The sequence below is a fragment of the Rhipicephalus microplus genome, chromosome 4, assembly GCF_043290135.1.
Source record: "Rhipicephalus microplus isolate Deutch F79 chromosome 4, USDA_Rmic, whole genome shotgun sequence".
Taxonomy (NCBI): Eukaryota; Metazoa; Arthropoda; class Arachnida; order Ixodida; family Ixodidae; genus Rhipicephalus; species Rhipicephalus microplus.
Genome location: NC_134703.1, coordinates 25,460,322 through 25,477,923, shown reverse-complemented (window position 1 = coordinate 25,477,923; position 17,602 = coordinate 25,460,322). Strand labels below are relative to the sequence as shown.

Here is a 17,602-nt window from a genome sequence, read left to right as displayed (position 1 = left end):
TGCGGTAATCAGTTCAGGAATTCGAGTGATTACACTGAGTGAGAAGAAACTGTCACATTGTTTTTGTATGTCATTTGGTGAAAACTTATCGCCATCAAATGGACTGGAATGATGGAACACGACTGTTTTTGTTTTCCCGTGTTTTCATATGGTTTTTCCGCCATTTTATGTTGGCAACACTGCTATTTTTGCGTCAAAGCCAAGACGAGCCAAAGTTCAACCGAAGTCGCACGGGGCAATTCAAAATAGCCGCACTTATTTGAACGGTGCGTTTGATACGGAAAGGTACAGTAGTGTACTCTCTACTTAACATCCAATATTGTTATTTAGCGCTACGCGTCGCACTTTTACTGTTCAGGGAGCTCAAGGGAAAACTTAGACTATATCACTCGCTGAAGTTGCTGTTCAGGCACATCTGGTCAGTAAAAGGCGGTCTTGTGGTCCACGTCCGATGCCAGCGCATAACTCGCTACGGATATACACATTGCTTTGCCAATCTGTACTTTAACTCATGTTTTAATGTAGCATGCTATTGATGCAACTATTGTTTGCATTCCTGTACTTGTTCTGCATAGTGGAATCGTATGGGCTCCCGTAGGGGCGTTACGCCGGTGGTAGAAACCACCGAACCTGTAACGAGCGTTGATTTGTTCGTTTAGGTCGTTTTGGGATGCCGGAGACCGCCATCCAGTACTCCGACAAGTACTACGATAACAAGTATGAGTACAGGTGAGAAAGCTTGTTGGGTACATTAATTGCACGTGCCACGTCAACAGAGCGCATCAGGCTTAAGTACGATCATTGCCCTACAAGTGAAGTTGCTGAATGGCATCGATTTCGCGATTATCGCAAGTGCTCACGACATGAATTTATTGTGTGTAGCTTGTTGGCCAAACGAATGCGTACTCACGTTGCTCTTATTTAGATTGAGAATTAACGTCACCCCGTTTGCCCGCGAAAAATGTTGCGGCGTTGGTCGGGCCCGATTGGGATTGTCTCGTTCGAGCGAATTCACGAAAGGTATCGAATCGTGATTGGAAGAATAATAACAAGAAATGAAAAAAAAAAATGTATCGCAGGAGCACGAGCGAGCACTTAGCAGTAGAGAGAGCAGTGGCGTAACTAGATAGGACGGCGCCCAGGGCAAATATATTTCCGCGCCCCTCATTATGCCCGTGATAATTTCCGCGCCCCCCCCCCCCATTAAAAGCGCTAATGTAGGCTTCCGCGATTGCCTACTGGCGCGCGGCGGGCCATTTCGGAGGCCAAGGGCCACCAGTTCTGATTTCGATGAGCTACGCCCGCGTTTTTGTATAGTATTTTTCTTTTTTTATTCAAACTTCCGGAAGTCCCTTACCCGTCATTGTTCTCTTCCAGTCCACACTGCAAAAATCTTGACGGCACGGGCGCTTCCCAGGCCCAAGTTTCTCGTACCTAAGCTTTCGCGCTATTTGTGCATCCCAAGGAATGCAGGGTGAGTACAAAACAAAGCAACCAGCTAGACACCGCGCCCTCGGGTCTGGTATGGGGGTTAAACTGGTCGGAGTGTTCTGCCGTTTCGCTCCGTTCGCTGTTCCATTGATGGAGGTCATCCTTGTGCGGCCGCATTCTTTCAGGGAAGTTCTTGGTTTCTCCAACGTACGAAGCGGGGCAGTCGGCACATGCTGTCGGGTACACTACGCTCTGCGCTTTTTTCGCAGGTGCGTGTTCTTTGGGCCAAAGGATGAACCTGCCCATGGCGGTGGATGGCATGTGGGAAACGTTGACCCCCGCCCTTCTATTGCTTTGCTGGCGCCCGCGATGCAGGGAATCAACAAACGTCGCCGTCGTGTCACGCTTTCTCCGTCTTTCCTCCAGAGAACTCTGCGAATAAACGCCTTTGTTTAGCCTTTGGTGCCGAGGTCACGGATTATATTCGCCCTTCCTTCCGCCGCTGCGTGGACGATTAGTCGTTGGACGATCGGCTATTTCGTTGGAGTTTTCTGTTCTTACTCAAAAAAGGTGCATTCGAACTTTTTTATTTTATTTTGTTTACGTACGTGGTTGGTTTCAGGGAAGCTTTCAGTAAGTGGTTTGGGAGGCTGGTGGGGTTCGCTGAAACTCATCTAACCCAGTGCTGCGGAGCACAAAACAAAGCTTAGCCGAGGGTCATGGGAAGGCACGGAGGTAGCGCAGCAAAATGAAAATAGAGGATCCTTTTCCCGATGCAAAAGCCATTGCGGCAACCCTTTCCTTCACCACCATCCCCACTTCCAGTCGTACATTACAACCTCGCCCCTCCCCCCTTCCAGGCGGTTTTACGGAAAAAAACATTGACAACCTTTCCAGGGGGCGCCAACCCGAGGACTCGGCTTGGCGCCCCCTCCCTAGTGGCGCCCGGGGCACTTGTACCCCCTTGCCCCCCCCTAGTTACGCCACTGAGAGAGAGTCCACGTATGACGGACGTGTGGAAGTTGGAAATTTCAACGTTATATTTAGTCAGTCAGAAGCCGTAATGCCCGACAGAAAACGCGACACAAGCCATCGAAATCCAAACAATCATAAAGCATGGGGGGAATATGTGCCGAAAAGGATGCAAAGCGAATCTCCGATCATTACAAGAATCGGCGAGCACTTTGGTGGGTACGACAGTGCTCGGAGCTGCCATGATTGTTTGTCGCAATCGACGTGTTTGTTTCTTATTGTTCTACGCACTCGCCACAGTGTTCTAGTGGCTATGGTGTGTGTATGCTGTCCCGTTCAAAGGTCTTGGAATCGAATCCCGCTTGTGACACCCGCATTTTTTATGGAACCAAAAATGCTTGAGGGGCACGTTAAAAAAAAAGCTAGGTGGTCGAAATTTACAGAGCCCTTCTCTACGACGTCCTTCATAATAGCATGGTGGTTTTGGTATGTTAGCCCGAACACATATGCTAAAACGTCCATCACCAGGCCTAACATTGTGCCAATGCTATTCAAAACCAATGTCTTGTCCAATTGGTGCTCTACTAGGCATCTTTTGATCTAGTTATGAATTAAGTGCTGGACCATATGGTTGTGAATTTGCCAGCTTGTTTGTGAACATTTAAGGATTAACCAACACAACACAGATTATGAGCGAAATTGGGTGTCATAGCCCCTTTAAAGGACCATACATGGTCAAAATTTCTAAAGCCCTCCTATTAGGCGTCCCTCGTGATTATATCGAGTCATGGTTTTGGGATGTAAAGTCTCAATCAATTATGAATTCATCCCTGCGCATGACAATCCCCTTTTTTTTCAACAACCCATAGACATGTGATCCTGCCACCTGAGCTGGCCCAGTCTGTGCCCAAGACCCACCTAATGACCGAGACCGAGTGGCGCAACCTGGGGGTGCAGCAGTCTCTTGGCTGGGAGCACTACATGCTTCACTTACCCGGTGAGTGGTCCTTACTTGTTGGTCCACAATGAACATCCACTTAGAAGGACTGACAACAGATTTTTCATGAGTTTTTTTAAGGCCTAACGGTAAGTATTCCTTTGGTATTAGTTATACCTGCAGTGGTTTATTTGAAAAGCGTGTAGATTTTTTGTAAGGAAAATTTTCTGATATGCGAAGTCATTGATGAAGTGTGAATGCCTCGTCCAGCATAGGTGAAAAACGATGGAAATGCAGATAGCCCTGCTCGCAAACTGTTCATTACACTCAACGTTCTTCTTTCATAGGACTGAGTGCAACTGTGGTTAACGACCTTCATTTTGAGATTTTGAACCATTCCTCAATACAGTAGACTCGCAACAATTGAAACTCTGATAATTCAGACTTTTAGTTAATTCAAACAAAATTGAATTTTTTTGGTTGGCCCTCTATTTTTTTAACGTACTTAAAAGCCTCCTAATTCAAACTCCATCATTCGGTTAATTCATACTTTTTGCAGGTCCATACCAGATAATATCTGCTGCTTTCCACTACTATTTAAGAATTCGTGTGCTTATATAACCCTAACAGTGTAAATGTGAAAGTACCTGAGGCCTTTAAGAAAAAAGGCTTTGAAAGTAAACAAATGTTTGAAACGAAGCACAGGCATGACAAATCGTGATACTTCTCAACTGGTATAGAAAGCTTTGTGCTGAAAGCACATACGTATAGCAATGAAGCATTTGGCAATTCACGGTTTATCTATAAGGTATTATCAGCAGTAGATGGCCAATAGATTTGTGGACTTTACACCTCTGCTTTTTGTTCAGTGCTTGCAGTTAGCACTTAAAAACACTTAGAAAATTTTTAAATGTGATGAAATCAACGCCTCATTATAATGTGTCATGTCACCTCACCCAGAATCATCTATCTGAAAACTTCTGATATTTCCAACTTCTTAATAATTCGAACAAAATTCAGAGGTCCTTTTGAGTTTGAATTAATGAGAGTCGACTGCATAATGTAAAAAGCAGGTAGAATAAGTTTTCTGATCACTGGTTGTCACGTAGAGTCTGTTTACCGCCTCGCGAGCCAGGTGCTCCAGGTACTTCTCCAACTCTTTGGCAGGTGCCGCTAGGTGCTCAGCTAACAACTTTTTTCTGCCACTTCGGTGCTTCGTAACATACGTCGAGCAAAGGCGGCACCACTGTTCTGCTCAGTACAAATCAAGACCCATTTGCACAATATTAAGTTGGAAAAGATTATAGTGATAAATGTGTACTGCATTTCAGCTCCCGTAGAGATACAATTAACGGCATGCACCAGTAAAAGATCACGTGATGGCCATCATATGCATCTTTGCTTTCCGACTGTGTGGGGCGCCAAAAGTCATTTACCACGACTTCAGTGAAGAAATGAAATTCTAAGTCTTTGTTTAATAAGAAAGACAAAGTTCCTTCTATCCAATATAGCAGACAGTAATTACATTAGTGAGAAAATCTCAATTCGGTTCTCAGCCATTGCCTGTACTTTTAAAGGATACATATGCCAATTTTCGAAGCTGAATTTACTCCATTGTATAACTCTGCACACATGGACCAAGTTGATAAGATATATATATTTTTTTATAATTGTTACAAGCTGCCACTCAAGCGTCGCCAGCGCGAAGTCGGCGACGGGAATGACAGCAGGTTGGTTCGTTCCGCACGCAAGCAGAGACAGTGAAGAGATCAGAGACGTGAGAAAACAAAACAACTTTACTCTAGTGATATTGCAGCACACGGGATCTAATACAACACTTCAATACAACTAACAAAATACATCGACACTTGATACAACTAAAGAAATATACAACAGAAACAATAAATCAGCCTACGAGAGAGAACTATTACAAACTACACAACTAACACAACAGAACTACAGAGGAGAAAGTTCGAAGATATAAACAGGTGAAGGCATACGTGTGATGACCGGCAGCGTTGTGTCCCCGACGATCGGATGCGAGAAGTCGAAGAGAGTTCTGGCACGACTGCGATGTCGGCGGTGTTGCAACGCTGGTGGCTGCGGGAGGCTAGTGCTTGCAGGTGACTTCGAGCAGGTTGAGCTAACTCGAGGCGAAGTCCCGATGTCTACGTTGCAGACGTTAATATCGCGTCACAACTAGACGAACGGCTAAGTTTAGGTGGCCAGCCGATACAGAGCCACACTAAAAACTTCTAGAAGAGATGCTTGTTGATCTGTTTCTACACCATCTTGGTCAGCGACTAGTCTGCCTAGCAGGGCAAAATCCTGCGCTTAAATCGCCCTCGTGTCTCCTCGCTCTCTTCCTTGGGGACAAGAGACCTCTATATGGGTCCAATCATGCGCGTTTAATTGAGGGGAAACTCCGCCCCAAAAATATTTTGACCCCACCCCTTTTTTAATTGGGAGAGGGGCCTCAACTAGCGAGAGTGACAACCTGTCGGGTTGTTGTCATACGGCTTGGCCACCAGAGCGTTTCCCACGCTTTTCCTCGTGGGAACGGTCAAACGTTTGGCTCTCCGCTGGTGTGTCTCGTAGTCTAATCCTTTTTCGGGGTATACCGCGGCCTTCTACGACCTTGCAGACGCCGCCACAGTTACAAAAGGATTAACCGTCGGCGGCGACGTTCTAAGGAGAGCACCCCATTTTGCACTTCTCGGCACCCTTTCATGCGCCGCCGTTTCTCACCGTCAGTCGGGGAGTACGGCGCCCGTTAATTGCCGTGACGCGGTGTCGCCAAAAATAGCCGTCCGTGACAATAATTAAAGCCAATTTTTGCATCGTGCACTCTCTGACATCGACGCTAGTGTGACGTCAGGCTACCATGTCAATTTTAGTGTCTTTATGCATCATTAGGCTAGTTCTGGTGAAGTCAGGCACAAAAACATACAAAATTGCTACTTGTGCATTACCAACAGTGTTCACAATGATCGCTTGTACGTCAGCAGTGGAGCAACGCAGTACAATGGCTGTGGAAACATCACAATATCTTGCATGAGCGTATGATAAGAAGCCCAAACAGTGTTGAGTCATTGGAGTACAGGAGGAACTGAAACTAGCTTTCAGAAGCATGTTGCTGAAAATTTTTGTGTTGGTCGCCCTTTAACCGGAAGGTCTGATTAAAAACTGGGGTGATAGCTGGTGGGCCAAAAGGTAGGCATAACTTTTATTAAGGGTAGTACTTTTGGATGTAACAAACTGACTTCACCCCTGATGAGATGTGGAACCAACTTTTGAAGACATCTCATGGCCCGATTTTGCTTGAAACACTGATAGTCGGTGACTGGACGAAAAAAAAAAAAAAAGAGGGAGGGGGGGACATAAGTACGAAATGTACAAATTAGTAAATGGAATTCGGTAAATATGAACACTTCATTAGTTTTCCTTTCCAAAAAAGTTGCTTATTCTACGTCTTTACACTATACGTATAATGCTATTTGCAGTACTGCGACACAATCTTTGTGTAGCCTTTTAAAAACAGACGTCAGTTTCATGTAGTGAAGCATGTCCTCCAAAAATGCTAGTGCGACACATCATTTGTCCATTGCACTGCTGTGTCGATGGTGTATTACGTTTGCTTTCACTCTCAATTTGAGGGAGCATATCGTAGGAGAGGCATTGCATGTTATTGCAACGATGACACAAAGCTTGAGGTTAACGAGTGCTTGTAATGTTGCCAGCTGAAGTACTTGGTAGTGTTGAAGATCGTAACAGAACAGAAAGACCAGCTATGGCAAGCATGTTTTCAAGGGTTTGAAACTAAAAATTCTTGCAAACCTAATTTAAGTGCGCATGAAAGACCAGCTGTAATGGGCTGTGTTAAAAGCCTGCTTTCAGTTACTGTAGATGTAGCCTCCATGTAAAAGCTAAGTTTTAAATATGAGGTAGATGCATCAGATATGATGCATCAGAGCGGCAGATATTTCTTGGGACTGCAAAGCATTGCTTGGCTTGGAATTTGCAGCACCTTAGAAAGTCCTCCCGGATGAGTTGTTGCACCTTATTTTTCATTCTTGAGCGACTTACTCAGAGCGATGCTGGTCGATTACATGGCTTGCTCTTGGTGTTAGGACCATGCCGAAGTTGACTTCATTGCATGATTTTCCTATTGCCAATGGGATCTTGCTACAAAACTGAGACCAAACTTTTTGCGCACTTCTGCCATGGTCATAGTCATCATCAGCAAAGCAGAATAGACTTTTCTCAAGATGCAATACACGTGGAAAGCGGAATGTCATCCTGCTACATCCAAGCATATTGCATTAATGGCATGCTTGATCAAGAGCCAACTTTGAAGCCCATTTCAGTGTAAGCCACATGGAACTTGCCGGGAATATAGTATAAAGTGGAAGAAATAAGAAATATTTGGATGCTGGATTTTCATTGTGTGCACACAAACTAGCGAGGAAGTGGCTTGATTCGATCGATCCCTTGTTTTCACTGTATTTTTCAAGGGTGTGAAAAAGCATGTATTCAAGGGTGTGAAACTAAAAATTCTTGTAAACCTAATTTAGGTGCACATGAAAGACCAGCTGTAATGGGCTGTGTTAAAAAGCCTGTTTTCAGTTACTGTAGATGTAGCCTCCATGTAAAAGCTATGTTTCATATATGAGGTAGATGCATCACAAAAGGCTCGCAGCGGCAGATATTTCTTGGGACTGTAAAGCATAGTGTGCTGAAAAAAGTCAGTGGCGTGCTAGGTCTTGTGCCATAAGGCCCATAAATGTTAAACACCAGGGACACAATCTTGTGCGAGTTCTATAATAGACTATTCATGCTTACAGTAGTGATAAATTACAGCACTTAAAAATGCAGCAGTAATAAATTATCATTATCTGAAAATGTGATTGTTAACTTCAGGAATAGTGATGAGTTAATTATTAAAAGAAAAGATATTGTGCCATTGCACCAATGTCAATAGGTCGATGTGTTGTCAAGGAGTTCAAAGTAGTATTTCATATCCTGGCCTCATTAGGGCAACAAAAGTTTTTGAAATAAATCATGTTTAGCCTTCAAACATGAACTTTGCCTTATAGTAAAGATTAACGCCTTCTCAGTGAGCGTGTGTCTATACTCTGTTTCACCACTGTGGTTCAGCATTACCTAAGCGACGGGGTGTAAGAAAGTCGCACGCATGCGCAGCGAAACATACTCCCAGATATATTTAGTGCCTTAAAATTGACAGGGTGGACTGCAGTTGGCATTTGTTTGGTGCGTGTTATGCCACATTGATTCGTGATATGTTTATTTCTCGCATTTAATTAATGCAGATTAAGTTATTTGTGTTGGTTACCGCTGGTAACTGTGTTTACAAATCAACATGGCAGCACTCGTGCAGACACAACCGCCGGCTTCGATCCAAACTTGCACTTGCTACACCCCCTCTGTACTGACATCAACAAATAAATGGTGAAAACAGTCATCGATTAGTTTCATCTTACTCCGAGGATAAAGCATCAGGTACATTTTGTCATTATTACCGAGATACGCTGCTTGGTCAGCTGCACCTGCTAAGCCTGACACTCTGAGGCACTGCTTAGTCTGTGTCTTTAGACTAAGAACGCTGCATCTCCAATAGATCGCAACCTGGCACAGTGTTTCTTGAACATCGGATCCTCCGTCAGTGGAAACAAAAAAAGAGGAAAAAAAGTGTTGCACCGGGAGACACAAAGGAACGCATCGATGGAGAAGCAGTCATACAAAAGCCACGAACAGCATCGGAGAGAAGAGAAACAGCCACGCAAAGTGAAGGCATCCTCTGGCATAAGCGTCTACCGATCTTCGGCAGAGCAACAAATCCACGCTTCAAGTTCCTGGTGTAGTTGCTTGTTTCACAGTTTTATTGTATGTTTAAGTTCATAAGCCAGCCATTACATCTGCATCGAGCGTGTATGGACAGATCGGCAAGCAGACGCCGTGAAGGCTTTGAGCAGTCGACATGGCGCAGATGAATAAATGTGGAGGAGCGAATCGCCCTTCCTAATGGCTAAAAGGCCCTGTAGCTTCGACAGTGCTGAAGGGAACTTTTGAAACAGAGTACTATACACATTGGCACCAGTAGTTATTCCTTTTTGCGCCTCTTTTGTGTTATGAAATGCTGTCTCATGGTAAAAGGAGTGTTTCCAGAGTCTATTAATACAGATGAACTGTTTTTTTAATGGCCCTAAGGTGAACAATCTAGGTTTTTCTTTTTTATAGCATGGTGCCTACAGCAAAAGTTGGGCGCATAAGCTTCATCTTTAAGGTTTGAGCGGGGTATTGTTATAAACATGAGCCTTCTATTTTATGGCACAATCATGGGTGGGCAGCTTCATCTGGCCGTAACGCATGTACGAGCAGTTAAATACTGCCCAAGAAATTCGCCAGGAGCTGCGATGATGTCAGCGCAAGCCTTTAAGTTACGAAGCACTGGCACTTGCCGTCATTCGCCGAGTCGCCCTCCATTCAGCCTCAATTACTGAGCCATTGTAGCTGTTTGATAGCATGTTTCGTCTCACACCTGGGAAGTCAGAGTGAAATCCCTATCCCGACCCAAACTTTCTTTTCAGCTCAATTTACTTCGTTTGTAGAACCTCCCTCAAGAAACACGGCATATATACCAGCAAGTTTTGACCTGTTTTTAGTGTTTGCATCCAACAGGAATTTTCGCTCGTGCTAATGACACCGAATTTGATACCGGAAATCAGTAGCATATTGGCAGCACATGGAAGTGTTTCAGACAATACTACCCGTGGTTGTTATGTACATGTACATACTTGAAAAAATATAAGTGCACTATAGACGAGACACCAGAAATGAATTCCACTTCGTTTCTGGTGTCTTGTCTTTAGTGCAGTTATATTTTTTCAATTATGTCTTACCAACTATCCCCCCCAACATACGCTTCTGGATATACTTACACACGAAAATTAAATTCACTGGCTACAATTTACAATGTCTTGTATCAAGTTCGCTCGCTATAACTGGCTGATTTCAGTGTGCATCAACTCTGTATAGTTTATGCTATTGCTTGTTTCAGTGGATAAATTGTTGCTTCTTGTAGCTTTCCTATCTTTATAAGGGACAAGAGGGAGCATGTGAAAGGTACTGACTGGCGGACTTCTTTTATTTTTTTCAGAGCCCCATGTGCTTCTGTTTAGGAGGCCCACCAAAGAAATGTAGACCAAATCAACTGCATTGCTGGTGATACAAAGCAGCTGGGGACATTAGTGACATAAACATGCATTTGACCCACCAGCTTTTTTATTTCTTGCCCCGCCGCTGTGGTCTAGTGGCTAAGGTGCTGGGCTGCTGACCCGCAAGTTGCGGGATCGAATCCCGGCTGCACCACCTGCATTTCTAATAGAGGCGGAAATGCTGTAGGCCCGTGTGCTCAGATTTGGGTGCACGTTAAAGAACTTCAGGTGGTCGAAACTTCTGGAGCTCTCCACTACGACATCTCTCATTATCATGTGGTGGTTTTGGGACGTTAGACCCCACATATCAATCAATCATTTCTTATTTCTTGCACAGATGAAAAAAGAGAAATGCATGTTTTATTCTGTCACCTTAGTCTTGGCCACTTTCTTGTTTATGGTAGGTAGTTTTAGGAAACCTAAAACCTCTGCATGATACTCTGCAGTGCACAGCAACAGAGTTTTAGAAAGAAAGGTTATTATTTTTCGTTGCGATTACTTTGTATGGAATTCCAGAAGTTTTATTATTTTTTGTCTCTTGCATGGGGTGCCCGAGGAGGCACATGTTACCTATCAGATTTTGTGCCGAGACTGTTGTCTATAAAATTTTCTTTAGTTGTGGCAAGTCCTCCATTGGACCAGCTAAACGGTGCATTAACTGCCGAATGAGGTAGCATGCTAATAATACTGGTAAATGTAATGGTGTATTTCTTTTGACACTGGGTAAGTCTTGCAGATATGTGTCGTGCTTTGTGGAATTTAAAAATAATAGGAAAAAGCAGAGACCAAACAGTGTAAAAATCTCTAAAAGCATTTTATACGAAAAGGGGTATGGTCTGCTTGTGCAGTGACACATTGAATTTGTGTTATATAATCAGAATTTTGTATTTTTCACGGACAGTTTTTTTTTTTATACCCACAACTGGGGCCTACTGGTTGGTTATGATGCTTGACTTCTAATCCAGAGATCATGGGATTCAATCACGACTATGGAGACCACATTGCGATGCAAGCAAAAAGCTAGAAGCTCGTGTAATTAGATAAAGGTGCACATTAAAGAACCCCAGATGGTTAAAATTTCCGGAGATGTCCACTACAGCATCAATCATAATTACAATGGATGCTTGGTAAACTTAAATCTCCTAAATTAAACTGCTGCTTACGTGTAAGAAGTGCCCTAATATGATTTGTTTCGTACTTCAGTGCTGCATCTAAGTTCACCTTAGTAAACGGAACTTCTGTTAAGCGGAACATATTTTCTTGATCTCTTCAAGTTCAGGGACAAAAAGCCTTAACAACTAGTATTAGCTTTCGTGATGACATGGTTGGAATTACGCTTACGACTACTGCGCCTTCTTGGAAATTCACTTCGTTTTCTACCTTTCACCATTAATAAACAGTTTGTAGTTCGGGCTCGTCTGTTTCTTCTCTGCCCTTTTGTCTGAGAGTGTGCAAATATTCAAAGTTATGAATATTTGTAGACTAGCATTTACTATTCGATTCGATTTGATCAAGATTTTCGGTATTCAAGCTATTCAAACTTCCCAAAAACAAATACAGTCAACATCAAATTAACAGCGGCCCCCTTCAGATTTTTAATGTGCTTCGCCCCAACGCAAAGTCGTATTGCGGCAAAGCTTCCCTTCAAGCTCTGCTGCGAGAATGAGTGCTGTGGCTGTGAACTCGTGAAAATGCTGGTACCAACATGGAGATCATAGATGCAGCAGAGTTGAGAACTCAATTGATGCTGTTTTGCACCTGAAATTTGAGCAGGAAATTCTGATATTTTGGATACTAAAAGTTTTTATGAGCATTTAAAGTTTCTGACGTTCTTGCATGTCGACATCTCAGTTGAAAGATGAGGAGAGGCCGAGGAAACATCCTCTTTGCCTTTCACATGTTAAGTGACCTTGTTGGTAACGCTTTGGTAGCACCAAATCATGTACCTAAGTACAATGCAGCCTCTGCACTGCCTCATTCTTAATTAGACAACTAGGGAACACCACCCCTACTACGCTTGACTGAGCTAGCTTTCATGTTGCCATCTCAAAAGCTTGTTGGCTGCACGTAGCAAGGGGGCTCCAGCTAACTACTTGGACGAGGACGGAAAGACAGACGAGACACACTGCTGGATCTTCCGTCTTTCGGTCCTCGTCCATGTAGTTGGCTGGAATGTTCTCGCTTAAAGATCCTCAGCAACATTTTCCCCCCCGCAATTTCGCTTTGAAGTATTTGAAAATTATTCTAGAAATATTCAAGACAATTGTGAAATATTCAGTTCGATTTGCACTCACATTTTTAATATTCAAATTCATTTCGCACCTAAAATATTGCTATACGGACAGCTCTACTTTTTTGCCATTACAAAACCGCGAGTGATGACATGTTCAATAAATGTAAATGCCCAGCTGTCTAGCAATCCCACACGAGGCTATTAAGCTGTAGACTGCGAGGTACACTGTGTTTTCTAGTGTACATTTTACCCCAGCCGAGCAGTGACTATTGCTATATTGAAGTAAATTCGTGTTTTTCTCAAAACTGAATAAAGTTTACATGAACTGCAATAGCCGATTCATTTATACAGTGAACTCTCACTTGTATGAATGTCAGTTAAAGAAATATATCTGGATAGTAAACTTTTAAAAATCCTTGGCAGTTTTCTTATGCATTCTATCTTTCATCTAATCTAGCTAAAAATCTTTCAGCTAGATTACTTTTTGGAATAGTGAACATTTCAGGTGAACAAGCCAGGATCATTTTTTAGATCTACGAAGTTTTTCTCTCTGGAGCACCACTGTAGCCGGTGTGTGCCTACCACAAATCAACGATTTATCGGCAGCGGTGCATACAGCACGATCGAGACAAAGTGTCTGTACGGGAGACGAAAATGAGCCACCTTCACTTCAGTATTTGGGCAGAACTATCAGATGTGAAAATTTTTTCCATGTTGGTCTGGAACTAAAACGATGAAGGTGCAATGAAGTTGTAATAGCTGATGTACGTTCGAATCCGATATCTCTAGCTGAGGCTGTAGGATATATTAGAAAGTTGAGAGACTGTGTATTATAGCAGCAAGCTGTGTCAGAAGCAGCACACAGAAATTTAGACTCTCCATACAGGTTTGTCTCTTCCTGCACTTGATGGGCACCAGTCCAGATGAAAAGAATTACAATATTTTCTAAACAAATTGCACCTCACTCTTTTAATTTGATATCTGCTATGCCCAATGCTGTTCTGTATTCTAGGGAATATTTAGTTAAGTGATTGGGTCCCTTGAAGTTCACTCAAGTGAGAGCTCACTGTATTCAGGAAAGATTATCGAGATAACAGAGACAGCGTGCTTTGGCAGAAAATCTGAAGCAACATTGCAAAATATATGTGATAGGAATGTGTGCTTCCCAGCAAGCAAACATAAACGTGCTACAGATGCGCAAACCTCAACAGAAGTATATTCCAGCGTCTGTGGTCATGTGGGTAATGACCTGTACAAGACCTCCGTGTCAAAATCTTGTGATGTGCAGCTACGATGCGTTGAGACGTATTGAGAAGAGAGACTGTTTCTTGCTGTGTCTGTTGGAATGAATATCCAGAGGTGTCGGCAAGCAATTTCTTTTTTCAAAAGTAAAAGAAGCATTTCTCTTGTGCACTTGTTCCTGCAAGTTGCACCCCTCTTTGTTCACTACAAGGGGGAACACTCGTGTTTTATCCCTTCTTTTAACCTACTGCACCTCGCCGCCGACATGAGCAGAAACAACCCATTAGGTTCTTGGTGCTTGCACAATCAGCTTTTTTTCAAATTTATGTTGAGCAATTCATTAATAGGCTTCATGCTATGCCTGTATAAATCAAGCTGACAAAAGCGCCATCTAATAAGCATTGGTAGCAGATGAAACAGACATGCTCAATATTTTTTTATTGCAACGAAAGCACGAATGACAGCTAATTACACAGAAGAGCACTAATTAGCCAAGCATGACAGTCGTCAGCAAGATCGCCTCTCCTGTACCAGCATTATCAAGGGCCGTAGCATTAGCAGAGTGGCCAAGGTACATTTCAGGGTCCACCTGTTGATCATACATTTAGACTCTCGAACAGCAGTATGAATTTGTTTATTTCATTAGAATTTTTCTACAGTGCATTTCAGAACTCCTGTAACAGAAGATGGCGGGCATCTGTAATACCTGTAAAGTTGTACCTTAGCAGCTTCTGCTGTAAAACATCAAAAAATGTTTCAAGAAAAGTTTTTTGGATATTTTTGTATTGTTGATGGGGGTGAAAATGCTGTAGGACCATACGCTCTGATTTGGGTGCACCTTAAAGAACCCCAGGTGGTCGAAATTCTTGGAGCCCTCCACTGTGACGTCTCATAATCATATGGTGGTTTTTGGACGTTAAACCTTACATATGGATCGATAACTTTTGGATTCAAAGCTTACTCAGCTGAGTTCAGTTTCTGACATATAGTTGGACACTGCCAATCTTAGGTCTTAACATGTCATTACTCGCTGACCGATAATAGCCTTTTTTCTGGTTAACCTCTTTGCATTTTTCATCTTGCGTGTTCTTCTATGTCACTTGCACTGATAGCCACGACACATACACTATACTGTGAGTTGGCACAATTTGTGCTTCACTCATGCATCTCTGAACTAAGCAATGATTTTCGATAGATTACAAAACACAAGTACACTGGAGAAAGTGGGCAATGTTTTCGGGTGCCTGTTAAGGTTCCCTTTGGTACATTCAGCATTGAAAGTATCAATGTCTGACAAAACCAAAGAAGTTTTGGATTCTTTAAACAAGCCTCACTCCTAATAAAGACTATTTGCATAGCAGAGAGGAGTACTGCAGTTCAGTGAGTAAAAGAAAATAAGATTTTACGTTCATAGTTGTATATCTATAACAGTCTCCACAAAACAAAGAAGAAAGCTGTGGTGAATCGGAGGAACCAAAACAGCGGTAAATTCTGAAATTGATTTTGCTTAACCCAGTGTACAAAGTTGAATTCGTTGTCAGATGGTATTAGTGAGAAAAAGAAGGGAACAAAAATGGAATGTTGTTACGTTGTCATGGTGTCTACACACCTACGAAGCCTTGTATTAACGAATTTGGGGCCACAAAGAAGACAAAGGTGTTTTCCTACGGCTAGTTTGTCTCCGGCTTGCTAGTTTTTCAATTGACTTTTCTGGCACAATTTGCAGTCATCCTTCAAATAAGTTGCTTCGGTTTTCACGTTCCACTTATTTTGTTTCCATGGCTTTCGGTCTACAAGGGCAGACACTTTTCAGGTTGTCCTTAAAGGCACGTATAAATGAGTAAATGTAATCATGCTACAAGCATACTAATGATACTGCTGGTGTCGGTAATGCAGTACGTCTTGATAAACCACAAGTCGCACATGGAACACAGTTGCACGTGCACTCGGTGCTTATACACCATCTTGAATAGTACAAAGCGATTGCCATGTTAAAAACTTTTGCCATACAATGCACAAAGAGTGTGCTTCTCCAGTTTCCTGCAGAAATATTGTTTACACTTGACTGTCCTGCAGGTCAATATATTATTGCACACAAATGTCAATATGCTGCCACTGAAATGTTAGCATCAGGTCATTTGCTACTGGTATTTAGTTATGTTAAATCTTTTATGAAATTCACTTATGTTTGCTTTAGAGTGAACATGATTTGCAGCGATAAATAGTGCACAAGATAAAGATAAAAGGGCACAAGAGAGACATTTTTCAAAGTGCTACACAGGATTATTGAAATGCTACATTGCTATAGTAAGCGCTTTTTTTTTTGTTATTGTCGTGTGGCAGGTTGTGTTGCAGTAATCTTCAATTCCTCCTCGTTACTTGATCTTTGCAATAGGTGCAACACACATTGATGGGCCATGGCCAGCTTCTTTACTTTCTCATATACTGGGAGTGTGAATATTTCAATAACTGTTGTGTATTCTCATATTACTCCAGCACACATTCCTTTTTCATGATGTTCTCCTGTGTCACATACACACCAAGTGAAGTTTGTATTCCCCATCATGTTTGCTTATTTTTGACCAAATGGCAACAGCATACATTTAATATTGTGACATTATAATAATTGCAGAAGATGAATACTAGGGTCTTAGTTCGAAAAAATGCATCTCAAGTAGCAATGACTTCAAACAGTGTTAATAAATGTTTACTGAAGTTGTTACTCAGCCTGCAGAGTTATGCAATGTGCTCATATTGTGTAAAACTTAACGCAGTCATTTCCGAGAGGATCTTAAACGATTTTTAGCATGTAGCAAACAGTGACCGCAATGCTGAGCTGTCTGAAGGAGAGCACAGACGGTGCATAATTAATGGCGGTTTTGATAACTATCTTTCGCAAGGACAACGTTTAATGAAAACTTAGGTGTAAGCCACTCTTGTAGGGGTGTTTCAACGAGGTGACGAAATTCTCCGCAAGAAAACAATACTGGAAATTAGAAACTCGGTCCGTTTCACTGTTGGCACCTACTGTGTCGCAAGATCGCTTCATTGGCTCCAAAGTGCAGCTTACACAAGGGAAATCAAATGGCATAGTTTCGCGAACAAACATTGAACAATAGTCGTCTCGGTTACTTCAGCCGGTCTAAGCGCGCGCCGATTCTTCCGGCAAATACGTCCTCAAGTTTCCACCGCTTCTAAGGAAACAAGATTGGGGTGAAATGAAATCCCCTGCTCGGGTGAAACAATGCTGTTTTGCAGCGATCGTCTTCTGTCGGCTGGAGCTTTCAACTCAACAACACACGTCTACCAAGATTGTTGCTGTGCGGGCACCGAGGTTTAAATTTAGTCCTTACATATGGACGAGCGGGCACATCGCTGACTGTCGGCGTTTGCAACACGCGGATGCGAGCGTCGCCTACGTCACCACGGCCGTAGCGTCGTAGTAAACGAAGCACTAAAGAGAAAAGGGCAATTGCTTTTACCCTTGGAGGGAAGCTCATGATATCATCAACGCAGACCACTCTGCAGCCAAATATCGCCCATATGGCATTA

The 17,602-nt window shown here is 42.8% G+C and overlaps 1 protein-coding gene across 3 annotated transcripts; it reads left to right on the top strand.

Moving 5' to 3' along the window:
* Positions 1 to 196: 196 nt before the first annotated feature.
* LOC119171753 (cyclin-dependent kinases regulatory subunit) lies at positions 197 to 10,636 on the top strand. Of its 3 annotated transcripts, XM_075892366.1 has the most exons (5): positions 211 to 285; positions 660 to 729; positions 1,378 to 1,474; positions 3,273 to 3,400; positions 10,518 to 10,636. In XM_075892366.1, the coding sequence occupies exons 2-5, from the start codon at positions 720 to 722 to the stop codon at positions 10,559 to 10,561; spliced, it is 279 nt and encodes a 92-aa protein (XP_075748481.1). In that variant the 5' UTR covers positions 211 to 285; positions 660 to 719; the 3' UTR covers positions 10,562 to 10,636. The 3 variants fall into 3 exon arrangements, with proteins under 3 accessions (XP_037278478.1, XP_075748481.1, XP_075748482.1); XM_037422581.2 differs by lacking the exon at positions 1,378 to 1,474 and having other exon boundaries at positions 197 to 285; XM_075892367.1 differs by lacking the exons at positions 211 to 285; positions 1,378 to 1,474 and adding an exon at positions 357 to 418.
* The last annotated feature ends 6,966 nt before the right edge of the window (positions 10,637 to 17,602 follow it).

Coding starts and splice junctions, on each gene's coding strand:
- LOC119171753 (XM_075892366.1), top strand. Junction 1,475..3,272: donor TGCATCCCAAGGAATGCAGG/GTGAGTACAAAA, acceptor AACAACCCATAG/ACATGTGATCCTGCCACCTG. Junction 3,401..10,517: donor CTACATGCTTCACTTACCCG/GTGAGTGGTCCT, acceptor TATTTTTTTCAG/AGCCCCATGTGCTTCTGTTT.